At 46.5% G+C, this 19,723-nt stretch overlaps 1 protein-coding gene across 1 annotated transcript in view; it reads left to right on the forward strand.

The window, feature by feature from the left end:
• The window catches only part of auts2a (activator of transcription and developmental regulator AUTS2 a), a 323,507-nt gene that overhangs the window by 128,814 nt on the left and 174,970 nt on the right, over positions 1 to 19,723 (forward strand). Inside the window, 1 exon segment of the mRNA XM_080508686.1 lies at positions 10,245 to 10,346. Coding sequence (XP_080364812.1) covers positions 10,245 to 10,346 — 102 coding nt within the window.

Here is a 19,723-nt window from a genome sequence, read left to right on the forward strand (position 1 = left end):
ACAAATTACCGGCTCGCATACACAAATGACTTCCGATTTTGTATTGCGCCCAGTAACGACAAACGTGACTGTTCGATTAATACCATGTGGTCTATACCTTTTGAAAGGCGGCTTCTGATTGGTTCGTAGTCGTCTGACTCGTCCCGGTGCGTTCAAATGCTGAAGCAGAGAGGAGGAATTTCCTTTCCCAAGATGCTGAGGAATTATATATCTGCAGAATCCACACAGGTGGTGTCATATGGATCTATCTAATTTTTCAATTCCACATTGAAATGAGAAAAGGACATAGATTAGTCTTGAGAAGCAAAAAAAAAGAAGAAGAACATCTTAAAGACATGATTTGGGCCACCCCTCAGTGGTTTTCTCCACAGCATGTCACATGTTTGTGTTCAGTAAAACCATCCATCCAGTTTTCTTTACTACTTTATCCAGGTCAGGGTGACGGGGTGACGAGTTGATCCCAGTCTCCTCTCCGTCTTCTGCGTTCATTACTTGTGTAATTTTGCTTTCAGGGAACTCATGGATGTATAGGAAAGCGAGTATTGCCCCCAATTACCTTCTCAGGGTCAGTGTATTGCAGTGAAAGGAACAGAAATGACGATTTCTCTGAGGGAAGAGTGTACGAACATGTGTGTGGATGTAACATCGAGGACATTACGTCTCCTGGACATCAGGACAGAGAAGCGAACAGTTCATGAACGTCTTTACTGGCAAAGTGGAAAACAGTCAGACAAGCTTTTAAATACTACTCGGGACACTGACAATTATTTTGGCCGTTTCATTTCCACAATACTTGACATTTTCTCGCGTCACATGGTTTCCAGGTGTGTCGCAGTACTTGTCAAAACCAGTAATAAGTCCTACATTGTGAATCCAGTGGATGTTGGGATGTTCCAGCTTGATTGGGTATTTATTGATATATGTATTTACAATGCTAGCAACTATGGATGCACAGTAGCCAATACTAGTATTGAGTATTCGTACTCGGACATGTAAATGAATCCCGATACAACCCGGCGAGTTTTAAGTGACGTGATCCGTCAGCAAGGTCAGCAGCAGGTAGACAAGAGAAGACGAGGGACGATTCTTCGATATTAATGAGAATGACAGCAGTATGACTAAATTATGTTTTGCCGAAATGCGAAGAGGAGGCGAATCTGAGTTTGTACAACAGCAGCAGTGAGCCCCATGTCGCTAAATGGTTTAACTGCTCAGTGGATCAGGAGGGCCAGGCTACATGCTACATGCTAAAGAGTTCCCGCTATGCTACATGCTAAACAGGATTAAAACATGACCGACACGCACGTCAACAGCAAGCTTGGCATCCCTGTGAACCGTATCCTAAACGCAGCTGGACAGACTGCAGCCAAAATGGACATCCGGATTGATTTATCTTTGCGAAAAATAATTAAGCATTAAACATTATTTGCCAGTTGTTTGTCTCAGCGGGTCGGGTGTCATAGAACATTCCCCCAGTGTAAACGTATCTGCCACATGTGCTCCTCGCATGAAAACGATATTTCGGTAACGGCTCATAAACGCTGAAACAACCCAGATTGCTTTCCGTGAGATCTCGAACCCGTCCACTTCCACATCGCATTCCAGCCGCACTTTTACGAGCTGCCAGATGAAAGGGAATCAGGTGCGCGGTCAATGCAACCCCCCCCCCCCCCCCGGTAATGTTTATGGACAGTATTCTGCCGTCATCGTGGCTTGATGCGTTCTGCTGCATCAGGAAAGAGCAGGCAGCGTGATGCTGAACTGCAAGTGAGTTATGTCTCGTCCCAGAAATTCAGATTATTCCAATTACAATCATGTTGTTTGGCCGTATTTTTGTTGCCCTTGGCTTTTCGCAGTCTCCCATTACCAGTCTGTTGGCGCAGATGTTTACTGGCAGACTCCTCGTGAGTAAGGCAAACTCGGGCTGCTATTAATATGGCGGCGCCGGAGCGCTGTCTTGTTTTATGACTTGATAACGACAGATGTGAATTTCGGGAAGGTGGCTAAATGAGGACGTTTACAGCGGGGATTAGTAATAATGCCGCCGGCTTCAGGCCGGCACCCTTGGTCAGCCAAATAGGAAATGTATATCCTGCCATCGGATTTTTACAGCTCTCTAATCCCCGAATAGCCGTGCAGATGGAGCCCAACGCAGGTAAGGTGAGACGCCATCATTCTTGTTGGTTTTTTGCGCCAGCATGTTGAGCCGCGGCGCGGTGCTTGACGGGCACAGCTGCCCGTCCGCTAAATGGTAATATCCGCCTGCTCACCAACGACCCCCTGACCTTCGCTTTAACTTCCACTGGGTTCCTCGCCGCCGTAATTGGATGGAAATCACAGTTGATCACAGAGGTCTGTTGGTGCTCACTGATAAGGCGATTACCATAAGTGAATGAAGTGATATTTCCCTCAAATGAAATGATTAGAGTTTGGCTCACGCGGCCTTCAAATGGTAATCTGGCAGTTAGTGGGACCTGTGTCGCCGTCACCTGCACCGATGTGTGTAGAATCCGCTCGTCCCTCTTGTGTTGCTTCAGCGCTGATGAATTTCAGATTGCATTTTTATCGAGCGATTTGGAGTCTTTTAATTAATCTTGAATAGCTCAAATATACCGCAGGTTTATTTACTGCACTACTTCCCCGCCAGTCGTCCCTCTACGCCTCGGGGTTCAGCATAACGACATCTCTATACATTTTTCTCTGGTACAGCACTTTTACAAATGTTTCTGCATTATATGGGTATTTGTTATAGCAGCATATGTCATGTGACGTGTTCCCCCGCTGCTATTCCTGTAACATGGAAGGAAAAAAAAAAAAAAAGCCCACTTTCCCTAAACTAGAAGCATTTGTCTATCATATTACCGCCACACATGAGCCTCACACAAGGCTTGACCCAGTGTTAAGTGTCTGCGCTAAATTTCATTGCCTCCATCTACTGGAAGGCCTGCCAATATACTGGCAGTGAATTCCTGGAGGAAAATAAATGGCAATAAAAAAGAGAAATGATAGCCCCTGCAAGCCGATAGGAGAGGGCTTTTTCTCCGTCGTCTTTTTTTTTTTCTTCTTTTCCATACCACTCTTTATTGAGGTTGCCCAGCTAACGGAGCTATGATTTGGCACACTGGCTGTGACTTTCAGTTGGACGAGTGTTTAAAAAGCCAATATTGGAAGTAACGACACCGTCGCACATATTGGATAGCTGGGGAATCATGTAATTAATTGCATGCAAATTTCTTTGATGAGTAGTTACATGGCGATGAGCACTCAACTGAGCCGGGAAAGAAAAAAAAAAAAAAAAAAAGTCTGATGCTGTTCAGGTTTCCATTGCGTTTTGGGAGGAGTGACAATATTCTCCTGGTGTGCGTTTCATGTGGCGTACGTGGGGAATGTTAGAGCTCCGGGAATTGTAGGTGCGTTAAGTGGGCAGGAAGGTTATTTTACTGCCACGCTGGGCTACTATAACAAGATGTTCAGATATGATCTGAGAGAGTACAGGTCTCCCACTGCTCTTATATCCTCCCCCTCCTCCTCCTCCTCCTCCTCCTATCACCACCAACACCACACTTTTTTTTTCTCCCTCCACCTGCTCAGTTCATTATTAAATCTGGGAATTGTCCCCATAACTCAATCCACCAGACTACAGCATTATATGACCATTTGTGAGAGGGGTGATTGCGACGCGGGGCAGAGGATGGATGTTAAAAGCATATTGATTTGTCTGTAATGTCGTCATAGATCAGAGATTTATGGCAATATATAAATGCAGCCACAAGCCCGAGTAGCCTCCAGCCTGCGGTGGAGGAAATGGAGTCCTTAGTATGACTGATGAGATCAAGACAGTGCTTTCAACCACGTCCCCACACCCCCTCCCATATGAGCCTCCATTTCCCAGTCCTCCTCCTCCTCCTCCTCTTCCTCCTCCTCCTCCCCCCCCCGGGATGCTCTCACCCAGTGGCTCCACATTCCAGCACAGGCGCTCGAGGAGCCTCCTCCGTGGCCTGAGATTGGTCGGAGCAGGTGCATTCGGCGTCACTGATCTGTCCCACGCCGGAGAAAAAAAAACTCCCACCATGTCCAACAAGGTCACTGGAGATCAGCGCTGGAGGATTGAGAGGAAATGGAGCTTCTCCATGGTTACGCACCTGGATACCAACATAAGCCACCCGGCCGCCTGACTGCCGGTGACGTCTTCGCCCACGGGCACGCGGTCGGACAAACGTGCCTCCTTGCTTTTAACGTCATTTAGCCACGGCGACGCGACGGCAATGCTTTAACAACAAAGGTCTGAGAGGTCGTTATCGCACCGTACGCTCGTGACCTGCTGGCGACGCGTGGAGCTTACAGTAAACAAATGCGGGGCAACAGCAGCCAAGCGCTGATGCTCAGTGACAGGCTGTGAGCGAGGGTGGCAGAAGGGGTTACGGGTGACGGGGAGGGCGGGGCTCCTGTCTGTGGCGGTTACAGCAGCCGGGCCTCAGAGCCCCGGCGCAGGGTCAGAGCCGGGCCACGCCGGTGGGGCTCGTCGCCCAATGACACCCCCCCCCCCCCCCCCCCAGCCGTTTCACCAAAACCCTCGGCCCCATGTTTTCACACAAACAGCCTCGTCGGATGAAGGCGGCTGTGGAGCTCAACAGACCCGGCAGTTTCCAACTGTTGTCGTCGAACTGCCCAAGGTGGCGTTTGGAGATGGGCTCACTGTGAGGCCGATGCGGTGCGGGCGCCGGCCGGGACGTAATTGGGATGCTTAATGTGCTCTAACGTTCGGCGGCGATGCGTCCCGAGGCGATAGGGGAGCGCGGCGCGCAGAACCAAGTCGACAGAAACTCTTGAAGTTGTTCATTTTAACTGCTCAGTCGTGAAGCTCTCCAGCACTTTAATGGCTCCACTATATAGACCTCTGAAGGTAGCATAAAGGAGATATTCAAAGTGTAGTCAGTGGAAACTGAGGGGATTTGACAGTGCTGCAGGAAATAGACAATTTATTATCAGCACCAGAGCCGGGGTAGTGGATTATCTATAAAACTTTCATGGTTCTCCCTCAGTGGCGAGCAGCCATAAAACTTCCCAAATGAGGGACTTGTTAATTTACTTGTTAAAGCAAATTAAAAATTTATAAGCGCTTTTAGGTAAATGAGATCCTCTTTCATTGCTGCCCTAGTGGGATTCTCTCTGCCAGATCCTGAGAGGACAGGTTAGCTGTTGTGAAAGCCGCAGAAGAACAATAAAAGCCGTTAAATTGTTCCAGGTTTTATTACCGCCGAGCGCCGCAGCTGCTGCTGCGCGTAACTAAGGGAAACCAGGAGCTGATGGCTACAGAATCCCACCGAGGCCAGTAGAAAACTGAGCCCAGTTCTGTTTTGTTTTTTTTCTTTTTTCTTTTTGTGGGATGAGGAATGGGAGAACTGAAGGGGTGGATTTGGGACGGGGGTGCGGGTGGTGGTGGTGGGGGGGGGGGGGGGGGGGGGGGTTGGTTGTGTATAGCTCTGTTTAAAAAGGCCTTTGTGGTTAGAAAATGTTAGTGGGCCTACTTTTGTGCTTGATTGCATTGAGTCTCTAGTGCAGCCCTTGAGAATAGGTCAATACACTTGTAAAATTCCACCACGGCCGTGGTGAGCACTTTTCAGTAAGTGAGAAAATAATTGACTCCACATGTTGGAGACAATGTTGTAATAGCTGCTTAAGCGTGTTTTTCAGGGGGAACGGCGTTTGAGCGAGATATTTCATCATTTGCAGTGATACGTTGGAATGTCTGCCTCGGCAGTACTCGCCTCTATTGCCCTCCGCTGCACCGAACAGGCGACCTTCCTTATTGACTTTTTTTTTTACATGAGGCATCTGGAGTGCCTAAACGCCGCATTCTTCCTCCTCCAGTAGACATGTCATGTTACGTACATGTGGCTTCTAAGCGTGGCCGTCATTGAAACTGTAACTTCCCACGATTTTGCGTGGCCGCTACGATAAAGGCCTATTGAAGAGCGGCAGCCTTCGTGTTCGCTCGGAACGTCTGAAACTCCAAAGTGCGAGAGCAGGAGCGACTGTAACACCAGTCCTGCAAGAGAAACACATCCCTTTATCAAGGCCAGTCAAGAAGTAGTAATCTTCTGTCGCGCTATTGGAAATCTATACTATCGTTGAGCTTTGAAGAGGAAGACATTGACAGCTCCCATGCTCCTTTATTATCCGTTAGATAGAGTGAACCATCTTCTACCATAGAATTTATTTGTATTGCAAAAGTGTTTTGTGAACGTCTATTCTCTATCAAAGTATTATGAGAAAATTGCCTTTCTGTTCCTTCAAGTTTTGCAAGTCGGCTTTATTGGTAGAAGTTGTGTCGTTTGTGTCATATATTATTTAGTTTGGTGTTGTTTGGAATATGAGCACAGCGTGGAGCGAGGACATCTGACCAAACAACGGACAGTAGATCTTCCGTGTTCGACTCCTTGCTGCAGTTCATCATGAGCTCCACTTCTGTCAAAGTACCTAAATCCTTCCAGAGATTCATGCAAGTAATGCAAAACTTAATTATTAGTGTCAAACAAATTGTGATTCAGAGTTTGGACCCTGAAATGATGTTGTGTTCTATAAGGAAAAGGTCATTCCTGCCTTGATTTTATATAAAACATTATTAATTCTGTTTCAAGACACAAGTTTGTTTGTTTTTTTTTAATATAATTTGACACATTTTTTTTATAGTTTTGAAAGAGAAAGAGAAAGTCCTGGTGCCTTAAGGACCTTTAATTCTTTCACAGTAGATGTTCAAACAAGGATCAATTCACTTTTAAGAACATGAGGCGAAGAAAGAAAAGATATGTAAAAAGACAGAGTAAATATTATAAATAAATATCCTCATATAGTAACATTAAAATCATCTTTTTTCAGTCCAAGCGTTATTAAAGTTTCACTGAGCGAATGAATGATCTTAAAAGTTTTATTTCTTTCTTCAACAGTGTTTCAGACCGAGTCCAGTATATATTCACTTCCGATCGCTTGGTTGCAGGTTTGATTCCTCAACAGAGTCTTGAAACTCTCCATGGAGGTTGATGACTTGCATGTGTGAATGGGTGAATATGATTCGATGAGCCATATGAATATAAACACGAGTCCATTTACCAGGAAGCAGGCGACCATTTGGACGCAGCAGGAAGTGTAACACTCTGCTAACAAAGGAAACTAACGGATGCAGATGATGTAAGACTTTATTGAAGGGTCTGTCGCGTAGAAAAAAGTCCTTGCCGACTTTTTTCCGTCAAAGGGTTTGTTCAATCACCCGTGTGATATTCAGACGGCGTTTGAATAGGTTTTTCCATAACTTAAGTGCCGTCGTTATTAGAGTTGTTTGTTGTTGGTGTTTTTTTTCTTTTTAAAGAGTAATCTATAACAAAGGTGAAGAGATTTCTCCCACTCGAGGGGCGAAAGCACGCTGCGATTCCACCACTTTTTTTTCCAAAGCATCACACTGAGTGCTGATTGAAAACAGTTGCCGATTCTCTACTTCAGTAAATTCAGACTGGTAAGAGAAACTCGGAGAGAGAGAAAGAAAAAAAAAAAAATCTAAACAAACTACGTCATCCCCCTAACACTGAACAGATTGTAGGAAAAGAAGACCTCACTGTGTGGAAATTAATGGCAGATGCACTTACTAGTAGTTTAAATGTTTCATTAGATGCCGACGTCTTGCTGGGTATTTAATTGTTGTGAAATTAGCCTCTGGAATATTAAAACCAGCTGCTTATTATCTTCCTGCAGGGCTGGTTTCCTACCCAGGCTGAGCAGATACTGTACGGTCATTAAATAAATCCTTCCATATGCTTCAACCTGTGTCTTAATTAATGTCTTTATGTTATTGCTGCTTTACAGCTCGCCAGTCTGGGCCAATCGGCTCGAACCGCGTCGGAGCTCTGCTGAACGCTCCGGTGTCCATTACAGGAGCGACGTTTAAAAGCCTGTAAAACGTATAGGGGACGACTTTCACGTCCGTAACAAGTGGGAGGAGCCGAGGCAGGTCACAGAGACGGCAGGCCTCACACACACACACACACACACACACACACACACACACACACACACACACACACACACACACACACACACACACACACACACTCATCGTCAGACAGCAGGTCATTAAATTTCAGCTTCATTGTCTGATGGCGCTGACCACCGCCATTTGCTTAAGGCATCCATTAATCACTTCATAAAAAGAAATAAATCCATCATCACCTCCGGATTGAGAGCGTGCATGACGAAGGGGGTGAGAGGAGAAGAAGAAGAAGAAGAAAAAAAAAAAACACAATTCTCTGAAGTAATTTAAGGGAGCTCAGGGGGAAATTAAAGGGAACAAGCTGAGGGATACGTTTTCAAATAGCTGTGTAATCAGGTCCCGAGCTATGTAATAGCCCTGAAAGATGAGCCGCTCTTTTATTGGAATGTCTTTATTAGACGTGTTCTTCAGACATTACACACACTTAAATCTGTGCAAGATTTCTGATTTCATGGAGCACTTTTCCCCCCCACTGATAAACCAGACTACAGATGGCGTGATTATGTGGTTTTTCTGTGCTGCGGAGTCAGTTTGATACCACATTGATTAATAAAAGACAAATCTCTATATCTCTCCCACACTTGCCTGATTATACCCTCTGTAAGCCCACCGTATATCAGCTTGGCTTTAGACGGGGAACATTTGATGGAGAAATCGAGAACAGCTTTCAGCTAGTCCTGCCTATTTGTGTGTGTGAATGTGTGTGTGTGTGTGTTCACATTCATAAATGCATGAATGTGCTGGCATGTGCTGCCCAGCATTGTCAGTGGGGACAATGGCTGGATAATAAATATTATAGGTCAACGTGTTTTGATGAAGGAGCTCGCAGAGCGGGGCGGCAGGCAGCATCTCTAACCTGCTCTTTTTTTTTTTTTTTTTTTTTTTTTCACAAGCCAGGATGGACGAGACATTACCCCCACCTCTTTTTTTTCCCTCTCTCTCAAAAATTATGTAAAGTCCCCTTAGACAAAGTGGCATTTACAAAAGAAAAAAGAGAGAAAATGTGCTCTGGTTTTTGTGGGAATAAAATGTGTTGGAGGTAATTAGTGCTATCACAGCACAGGGCGCTGCTTTTTGTGTGTGCCCGTGCACGAGGGGGGGCACTTGTCTCAACACTGTCTGGCCCGCATAGACAAACACCTACACATGCACACTCAGACACAGTGGAACAGGCCCACCAGGCATTCCCAGTGCTGAGACTCTCTTATCACGCTCTGCACTCTGGCGGATCCGCCCGTCATGCAATTCTCCCAAGGAATGGGATTCCTTTCACGCCGCTAATGGCTACAGAAAAGGGAACATTTTCATTTTAATTATCTGCTCAACTCGAGGGTTCTTTCGGTATTCCCCCACCTTGTGCCCTTCTCGTCACACTAAATGATGGCCGCCACCTGAAAGGAGAACACTGGAGCTGCATCCCCTGCATGTCCCGCCGTCCTCCGGTCCAAGTCCCGTGTGTGCGTGTGTGTGTGTGCAGCGCCACTTTCTGCCTTCCTATTAGGTGGCAGAGCAGCCATTTAATGCTCGGTCCCATAAAGGCGGCTTTTTATGTGCTTTGAAATGAAACCTGCGGCATTTGTCTGGTCCTGCAGACGCAGCTCGGACATCAATCGCACACTTGGACAGGGAGTGCAGACACCGCCTCCTTTCCACTCCAGTTTTGCACTCCCAGGAGTCTTTTATTGTTCTCCAGAATTTGAAGAGCCTCAGATGCTCACGAATTGGCACGTTACCCCCCACCACCACCACCGTCCTCCTCCTCCTCCCCCTCCCCTCCTCTTTATTCTCGTCGTTTTGCTGCATCTCGAACAGAGCGTCGAGAGGATGACACTTGCGGAGCCCCTGCTGCCTCAGCATGTGGTGTCTGCTTGGAAAGGATAGTGGCTCCATTTGAAGGTTCTGGAGGGGTCTTTTGTCCCCGTTCTGGATTTGGGAGGCTGAGAGGAGCTTCACACTGGGAGATCAGATGGCCTCCATCATTGGCAAGCCGACTGATGGCCACTGAATGAAGGCTCAGAAACATGACAGATTTTGCAGGGACGGCGCCGCAGCGCCTGCCAGTTTTCACATATTCATGAACCGATTTTCCGTGGGACCCCCCTTCCCCCCCTCCCTCGCCGGCGCACTCCACGCGGGGCTCCGAACTGCAGTGTTAACAGTTTTGCTTCATGTTATTAACCCTTGCTCTCTCTGTGTGCTGCAGCTGAAGCCGGGGCAGAACAACTGCAAGGACAGCGACAGCGAGAGCGTCAGCGGCGAGTCCAAGCCCTCCGTCAGGAGCAGCTCCAGAGACAGGCTGACGGACGTGAGTACATCGGCAAACGCCGGCCAAAAAGCAGCGGCGCACGGTTCCGTCGGGGTCAAATCCAGCCTCCGTTCGGGCAGGTTTTCAACCCGAGACCATTCGGCACACGGCAAATAATTTAGTCACCTATTGGATGAACGGGAGTTGAACTCCAGAGCGGCGGGGCTGGCCCGTCACATGACCCGATGGACTGACACACAAAAACACACACACGGCCTTCCGACTGTGTGAACGCCACTGGCTTTATGAATGAGCATTTTTGCAATTTATCCACCAGAGGGCGCCGCTCTAAATATTGACCATCTATAAATACCGTTTACACCAAGGGTGTCAAACATGCGGCCCGGGGGCCAGAACCGGCCCGCCAGAGGATCTAATCTGGCCGCCATGTGATTTTTTTTTTTAAGTATAAATATGAAAACTGACAGAGGCTGATCTAAAAACACTCGATTGGCAAAAATGACACTGGGGGGGGGGTTGTTTTTTTGTTTTTTTTGCAAATATAATAGTATCTGATTTCCTTTAATATGTATATTTCAGAATAGACTGGCAAATTCTTGCAGTTACAAAAGGATCAAAAGAAGGAAAGACTTCAACATTTGTCCATATCTGCAGTTTAACATGTTATGTTTGACTTGTTCTGCCCTCCAGAGGTCGGATTAGGTTGGATGTGGCCCCTCAACTAAAATGAGTTTGACACCCCTGGTATACGCCATAGATATAAACACTAGATGCCACCTGTTGACACCACGTGCCTGCAGCGCCACCATCTTGGGGCAGCCTCCCGCTCGCGCTAAACATATAGATCCCAGGATAGAAAATCCACAAAGACATTCTCGCTCGCTCGTCCACGTAGCAACACACCATAATACCTCAGTTTACAGCTGAGGAAAAGCTCTATCCGCAGGTGGTACCGCAACATTTGTTCCATGTCTGACAGCCTGTATATTCCTCTAACATAGAGCATAAATAAGACTTCAGGTCAGTGGTGTCAAACGTATGGTTTGTGTGAATGTTAACATTTTCGAAAGGTACTTGCACACGAATGTGACGTGTAAAGATAAGAATCCTTTCTTAGGTCCTACATATTCTTATTTTATGGCTATCTTCAAAATTCCTTGCGTTTGAAACATTCTCAATGAAATCTATTAGATATTTTACTCGCAAGCAAACTGGAACTCCAAGTGACTTTTCATGAAAGGTGAGTTGCATACAGGTCACGTGCTCAGGTCAGACAAGAAAACCTCAACCCTTCTTCATTGTGTATCTATGAAGCCAGAACCCACATTCAATGGTTTATTCAGTATTTTCACCTGTTCAGAATCAGCTCTGCTTTAAGGGTTCAGAAATGGGTGTGTGTGTGTGTGTGTGTGTGTGTGTGTGTGTGTGTGTGTGTGTGTGTGTGTGTGTGTGTGTGTGTGTGTGTGTGTGTGTGTGTGTGTGTGTGTGTGTGTGTGTGTGTGTGTGTGTGTGTGTGTGTGTGTGTGCGTGCGTGTGCGTGTCACACAGAAGGTGAGTTATCAATTTTGTCTGCATTTATCCGGTCTTGAACCGTTGACTTTGTGCCTCAACACAACACTTTGTGGTAAATCTTTGACGTCTTAAGAGAACAGGCTGAAGAGCACTATCTGCATCCTGTAAAGAAACACACACACACACACACACCCAGAGGTTTCTCGTGACTATGGGGTGGGGGGGTGGGGGGGGCAAAAAAAGCCTGCTGAAGGCAAGTATTAACAGACAAAAGAGAGAGTGACTGTGTCTCTTCACCCGCTATAAGTATAGCGAGCGGTCTCTGGAGACCTCGCCCACACACACACACACACACACACACCCGTGCTCTTTGATTTGTGTGGAGAATCTACAGCGGAGCGATCAGATATCTGGCCATAATTAAAGCTGTCATTTGGGAGGCGAGCGAGTCTTTGAGAAAGACATGGCCCAACAACTGAGGCAAAACGGATTCTGCGTGTAGCTTTACAATGCTTGACTGGGCATGAAATGAAATAAGTAATTTGATGTTTGACAACAGAAATTGAAATGATGCTTTGTGATTTCTGTCAGGTTGCAGTGTGACGTGGACGCGGCCTGACACGTTCTGCCGCAGCGAGGAAAGGTTTTAAAAGACAGCCGGCTTCGATTCGGTAGCGTTACATAATGGATCACGCACAGCGTGTTTTGTTTATATCTTAATGAAACTGTAGACCTACGTTGCCCTTTTCGATACATACGAAGAATTATTCATGTCAGTGCTTCGTGTTGGAAATCTTCACCGACACAAAGATCTTTGAAGCTGCTTACTGGAGTTTGATAAAAAAGGCTGCTTCGATTTACATCTGCATGTAAATGGAAAATAACAAGCAAGGACTCAATAATATCCAGCGTGTAGCTAATCTAAGGCCCCATTTACATTTTCAAGTGAACACACATGCATTTTGTAGCATTTTGTGTATCTGATTACACTCAGTGCCAATGAAGATGCAACTTTTTGAAAACGGTGGCCTGCAGAGTGTCATGGCTGCCAGAGTCTCCCGGGACTCAGTAGTTTTTTAATGTCTGTAGTGTATTGTTCTCTATGTGCGTGTGTGTGTGCTTTCTTTACAACAGGCAATGGCACCAACCGGTGCGTTTTTGCCATTTCCGTGTTGGCCGACAGCATTTTTTCGAAACGCTGTCGCGTAATCGCGAAACTTTTCTGAATCAAAGACGACGTGTTTTCACTTGAAACGTTGTCGCGTGAACCGGGTGCAATTGGTGTTGGGATATTTTTAGCTTCACTCACTTGTAATTTTCTCTTCCCTCTGTCCGATTTTCGTCGTCTGAACTCATTTGCGAATCGCTTTACATCGTCATTTTGATTTCACTGCCGACGATGTGCTGACGTCACATCGGTGCACCGGCTAAATATTGCATTATCTCATCCACATGAAGTGTTTTGGGAGATTCTTCTTGGAATATTGTCCCTCATTTAAAATGGTGCCCCCCCTTTCGTTTTTTTTTAATAAGTCACCTTCTTTTCCCACCTTTGATTGATTTTCGGAAAGCATCCATCGCCCTCTTCCTATAATCACTTCCACTTGAGCTGGCATTTCAGCCACTCTGTACACTCAGGGGAGGAGGGGGAGGAGGAAGAGGAGCGGCGGCCTCGTGCTTCATCTGGTCAAGACACCCCACAGGAGACGGAGTGTGTCTTCAGAAGAGCCGCCGAAAGCTGCGCTCGCATGAAGACAGACTTTTAGACCCTCGTGTCACTTTCCACAGTCGCTGTGTGCGAGGCGAGGCTCCGGGTCCAGTCCCTACAGGTTTGTGAACAAGTCCCCTCCAGCCATGCTGCAAAAACCCACTTCACACATCACAAGAGGTGCAAGCCGGTACTCCAGTAGCAGTGAGGTCCTCTGAAATACTGAGAGAATACCAAACAAGGAATAGCTCTTTCTATAAGCTCGTGTGTCTTTCTTTACGGCCGCATGTTGCGGGGGGGGGGGGGGGTTTCGCCAGCACTGTTGTGTGCAGGCGGCATTTTATGCTCTTGTTCCGTTCAAATGATTTTAGTTGTGACACTGCACAGCGGAGCTGGACTGCTCAGAGATGGCCCCTTACTGTATGAAAAAAAAAGAATAAAAGAAAGAAAGAGGAAAAAGCAAGCATCTAAGTCACTCGTTAGTGTCGGGGAGCGGTGTGAGACAGGAGCTCGCTTTGAACCCAAACTGTTCGTTAGAGCGACTATCCGCTAATGGTATTTGCCGCGGCGCTCCCTTCCCCTCGTGGAGGGACTGCGCTCCGACGAAGCAGATGAACTGAGTTTGCCGACCTGGCGCTGACTGGCAGGGAGATGGAGGCCGGCGGAGGTCAGGCCTGGCAGCCTCCTCCTCTCCCTCTGCTCGCCTCCCCGCCTCGCTCCGTCCTGCCAGCTCATTAAGGCCTACAAATGGCACATCAGCTCGGCTGTGTTTGCCTCAACCCCAAACCCCAGCTAAATTGGCAGGCTTAGCCGCATTTGCTCTGAAGCTCAGGGTTCCCTTTTGGGTTTGTTTGATGCCGGCATGGCAGCCCTAACCCCCCCCCTACACACACACACACACACATCCCCTACCGCACCCCACCCCTTCAGTCTGGGTGGCAGGCATTCAGGCAGGCTGCAATCCTGAGCAAAGGGAGTCTGCTGGATCAGGGAGGGCAGGGAGCTCGGGATGAATCACTCCCGTTTAGTCTCTGCGGCAAGGGGTGAAATGCCATCATTACCCGGCTGCCTATCAAATAAATTGGCAATTACGGGCCTGGGATTGCGAGTAAACAGCATGTTACTCCTTTTTTTTCCACCCAAGGCACTTGATGAGAGGCGGGTGCTGTAGAGAGACGCTCCACAGTACTGGGTCAGCGCCCGCCAGTCAACGTTAGCCAAGCTGTAATGAATGCATTTCTATATATCAGGAACCGACTGTAGCTGTTCTCCTGAGTAAATTCTAGCTGTCAAATCGTGGCGGCGCGCTTTAATTCCTCTGAACAGCACCTTTATTCAGTCAATGTAACACAGGGTAATGATCTGTGTGTTGACCTGGCGACGGGCTGTAGCACTATTATTGACACAGGCACTCTATTGGTGTTTGTCCAGGCGATTTCTCAAGCTGGTTTTTCCGACTCCAAAAGAAAATGTGAAAATTGCGGGTTTCTGAAATCCACACTCATACATCCTGGCTCTTTTCAGACGAGAAGGTTTTTTTTCTTTCTGCGGCGAGGTCTTTGAAAGTTGTTTTGTAATGAAACATCTGGAAGTGATATTGTTAAAAGTCAAGCACATCGTCTTTCCGTGCTTTTGAAGCGGTTTCAGCCCAAACATAGCTGAAGTCTCTCTTACGGCTCGTAAAAACTGAACTCCGTTATTACTGGCTTTCCGATGAAAACACCACGGCCTGTTCAGAGACATGTGAGCATGTGGTGAAACCATTTCAAATACTCAAATTACAGCTTTTGAAAGCTGATTAATGTCATAAAGTATACTTGTTGTTGTAAAGATCACTGCTATGATTGAATTTGCGGGAGCTGAGTTTGGGCTGCACATAATGTTTTGTTCTTGACCTTGGAAGAGTCTTTTTTTTTAAAAAATTTTAACTGAGCATTTAGTGTAAACCGTGAACCGCTTATGTAACGTGACCAGAGCATTACACTCTGTCCATCCCACCTCCTCAGTACATTCTCCAATTATTTCCTGACACTGCGATGTAAATGAGGTCACAGTCCCCCTACATGTCCAGATACGCCGGCCAATTTGCTCCGACACAGAACTTGTAATTGCTTGCATCAATTATCCCTCTCTTTCTCTCGCTGCCTCTCAATAATTTGAAATGTTTCTTATTAGAGACAAGCATTTAGATATGGCAGTAGGAATGTTGTACCTATAATTAGCTCATTATCATGGGATCGTACTCTCTGCTGAGGCGGCCGTGTTGCACAGTGACGCTGTGAAATGAGCAGCACATGTAGCGCGAGGATTACTAGACAGTCTTTTTGACTGTTATGTGGCTTTTCTGCAATGGCAGATTGTAAAAATCAAGATTTAAAAAAAAAAACAAGAAGAAGAAGAAATATGGTAATCAGGTACACAGTGTCTTAATACCAACTGGTTTCTGCTTGGGGAAATAAGGACGTGTTTGCAAACAATTACAGAATACACTTCAAATATGTGGGCAAAGGAAAAACATTTCAAGAAGTTGCGTGGCGTGGAGTTCAACACTCTAAAACGTGGTTTGGTCTGTTTCTGCTCGAAGACTTCCACCAATGAAAAGCTGAGCGAGAACCCCTGAGAGACTTCCTGACTCACATCCAGCCAGAAAAAAAAAAAAAAGAAGTGAATTTTAACACTTAATTCCTCAGATCGTTCCTCCCTGTGATCTGAAATGGTTTTAAAGCAAAAAAAAAAAAAAAAAGGTTTCAGCGGCATGAGTCACTTGCGATGTTCGCGCCATCTGGGTTCCCCATTAATTCTTCAGGAACACCTGGAGCAGATTGTACAGGTTTGTTCACCAGTTTCCTAACTGTCTCCCGGGTCCTGTGAGCTACAGAAGAGCTCATGTCTACAGTCGGAGCATTTTTCTCTTTCTCCGGTCATTATGTAAAACGACTGCAGAGCTCGCGAGCTCGCCGCAAGGCCCGGCGACAAGATCATTTGACTTGCGCTACGCTGCCCGTCTGATTCGGCCTTCTCCCACCGAGTGTCCAGACGTGCCCGTTTTTACGCCCCTGGCACACAAAATCAATGTCCCCGTCTTGTCTTCTCTCCCACTTCCTTTATTGTTCTTTCTCCATTTTCTCTCGCTCGCCGCCTGCAGTGGACTTGTCGAGGACCGGAGTATGACACTTTGTGACACGGCAGTCGGGCAAGATTATGCTGCACCTCCATCGCCCTGCCAGAACCCGGCGGCCGGACGTCCGTCAGGGACCTCCGAGAGGTCCAGCTCGGACGGCTTGTCTCTGCGAGCGCTGGGGGGCACACCCGCTTTCTCTGCCCACATTCACAAGAATTTAAGTGAGGCTCATCTGTGGCTACTCTCCAAAAGTATACTTAGAATGTGAGAAGCGCAGTGCGAATGTGTGCATAGAGCTCCGAGCATCCCTCAGGTTGAAAACAAATGGCAGGAGTTCATCTCACAATTTCGTTTCTCGAACAAAAAAAAAATCAAAATACAGAGGAATCAAACTAGTTTTTGTGACCTTTACTATAGTTTCCATATATCCGGCAAAATCAGGGTCTTAAATTGTGGAAAGCGATACGGAGGGGTGTCGGTGTGGTGAAAATTGTTGGCTTATCCTGACTGAATGCAGTCCTTCACTGCTGTGGATGATAAATCTATTCTCATGGAAGATTAATGGACTGGAGAAGTGGTGTTGAATGTCATTGTTGAAGGTTGAAAGTATTGAGCGCCTGAATCCTATCCATATGTTTTCAGGAATGACATAAATAGGCTCAGCCGGAATCCATTTTGACTTATCAAGCATAAACCAGTGCCAGAGCCATGCGATACTTGCCAAGTATTCAAGCTCCGAGGCTTCCAATAACAAATCCTATTCCACATAATTCTCACTGAAATTGGCTATGACTATGTGCTGCCACCCTGTTTTTTGCTTTCGCGGCGCATCCCACTCTTGGCTACACATTACTTCCGCATTCCCTGTAACCCGACCCTGTAGCCCCAATTTTTGATGTCACACCGAGCCCTAGTGAGGGAGTCTCTCCGCTCTTTGTTCCAGCCTTTTCAGCGTGGAGCCTGTTCCGGTGGGGTAAGTTGAATAAGTGGAGCCCAGAGGAATCTCTACAAAGGTCTCACTCTGATTGGATGCATGCAGAGCCCAAGGAGAGAGCGCCGGTTGCCATAGCAATGAGAGCAATGTGGGAACTGGCTGCATGGAGAAGGAGAGAAGGGGAAGTGCTGCTTTCTTTTGTGACGGGAGGTCTTCATCGACTGACGTTGTAGGCTTTTCGAATACATATTGGCCGACGCGCATGTAAACACAAATAAGCAAAGGCACGCAATCAGTGGGCACATGCACCTTTTTACCCCCCCCCCCCCTTCAGAACGAGCAGCCGAGCGAGAGTGCATCCTTAAATCACAATGGCTTGGTAGGGTTGTGCTCTCACACAGGCTGGGAACCGTAGAAAACACAATCCAGTGTTGGATCGCCTTTACGCAAGAAACATGACGACTGTCCATTCGCTGCTGCATGTCACTGAGAAACACGCTACCAACAAAGAAAAAAAACGCATCCTTCCATGTGCTATTTTTCCTGATTTTTAAGCGAGTTGGTAAAGTCTTACCCACGACAGTCAGGCCACAAGACTTTACAGGGGGTGATGCAAGCCTCTCCCAGGACTGTGTGTTTGTGTGTGTTTTATATAGTCCAGTCCCTGGTGTGTGTATGTCTGCATCAGAGTTTAGCTGCGGGGTATAGGAGATGTGTGGGAGGGTTGGATGTTTTTTTTGTGTACATGTTGAGCAAAGTTGAGTTTGTCTGAGGATAGGGTGCAGAGTGCGCTGTACATTTGGTTCACGAGCCTGCTGCTGTCCATCATTTCTGTGGACTGAATCCAATCCTGTCTATCGGCGGAGGAGGATCGCCGGCTGCTGATCTGCACAAACGTCCATTTTTTACAGAGACCGAGTTTGGACGGTATAAATTCAGTTGTGGCCAGTTTAGGTCAATTCTGTTTTCTCAAAACTAATATATACTTAATTCTGCATGATGAACTGTAGGTTAACAAGCTTGGTTGGTACAGTGGTCATCTCTCAATCATGTTAGAGTGTCCTTGAGCAAGGCACTGAACCCCATTTTGGCAGTGGTGGCATAGAGGCCAAAAGAAGCAGACTCGGGATTAGAAGCGTACAGGTTTGAATTCCATAGCGGACGGTTCATCTGAGCGAGACCTTTGACCCCCGTCAGCTCATATCATACACACAGGGTAGATAAATGTGGAATAAGGGGATTAAAAAAAGTCTGCTGAGTTTAGTTTAGATAATCTGACACGAATGGCAGCTTTCAAAGTATTGAGGTTGCGCAATAGAAACTTAATTTGTGACATTTTGTCTTTATCCCCATGGTGTCATCATTATGAAAACTGTCCAAACCAATTGGAGAATGTTACCTGTTAGTATTTATTCACACTGGGAATCGGTTGTTTCCGGAAGCATGCTGTTATCATATTTATTTGACACAGCAACTCACACGGGCCCCGGCTCAATTTGCACAGTGTGTATATCAAAACCTCGAGACAAGACGAAGATGCCTGTGCACAGTCAATAAATGCTGCAAATTCAAGAGCATTTAATATTGATGATCCAAACACCAGCCCCAGAAAATACTCCATCCTATCAAAGCACCATCATTGTCGGTTTTCACTCTATATTATAAAGATTATCAACACTGTATTCTTCTTTTCTTTTCTTTTTTTTTTTTGCCCACAATACCAAAGTTAGTTTCAAACTTCTTTTATCCGCAGTGGGAGAATGTGTCATTTCGAAACTGGCGTCCATAATTGAAGCCTCAAATTGCTGCTTTGCACTATTGTGCTGTGCAGAAGGAAAATGGGAAGTTACAGAAAAATACTGAACGTTTTGATGAACATGAAAAAAAAACAAAAAAAAACTAAGTGGATTGTGTTTCTAAGTATTACACACGGGACAAATGGCTTGTGTTGTACAACGTGAGAACATTTTGCTAATATGATGTGCTTACAGTCCAATGCAGTACTTTACAGTGCACTGAGTGATTTCTCGTCCCTCGTGCCCGGAGAAGAGCATGTTGCCTTATTTAAGGCCTGTGCGAGTGACAGGATTACTGTCAGGCATCGGATGTCACCATCTCTATTCCAGAAGCCGGCGCAATTT

The sequence above is a fragment of the Blennius ocellaris genome (genome assembly GCF_963422515.1).
Source record: "Blennius ocellaris genome assembly, chromosome: 14".
NCBI lineage: Eukaryota > Metazoa > Chordata > Actinopteri > Blenniiformes > Blenniidae > Blennius > Blennius ocellaris.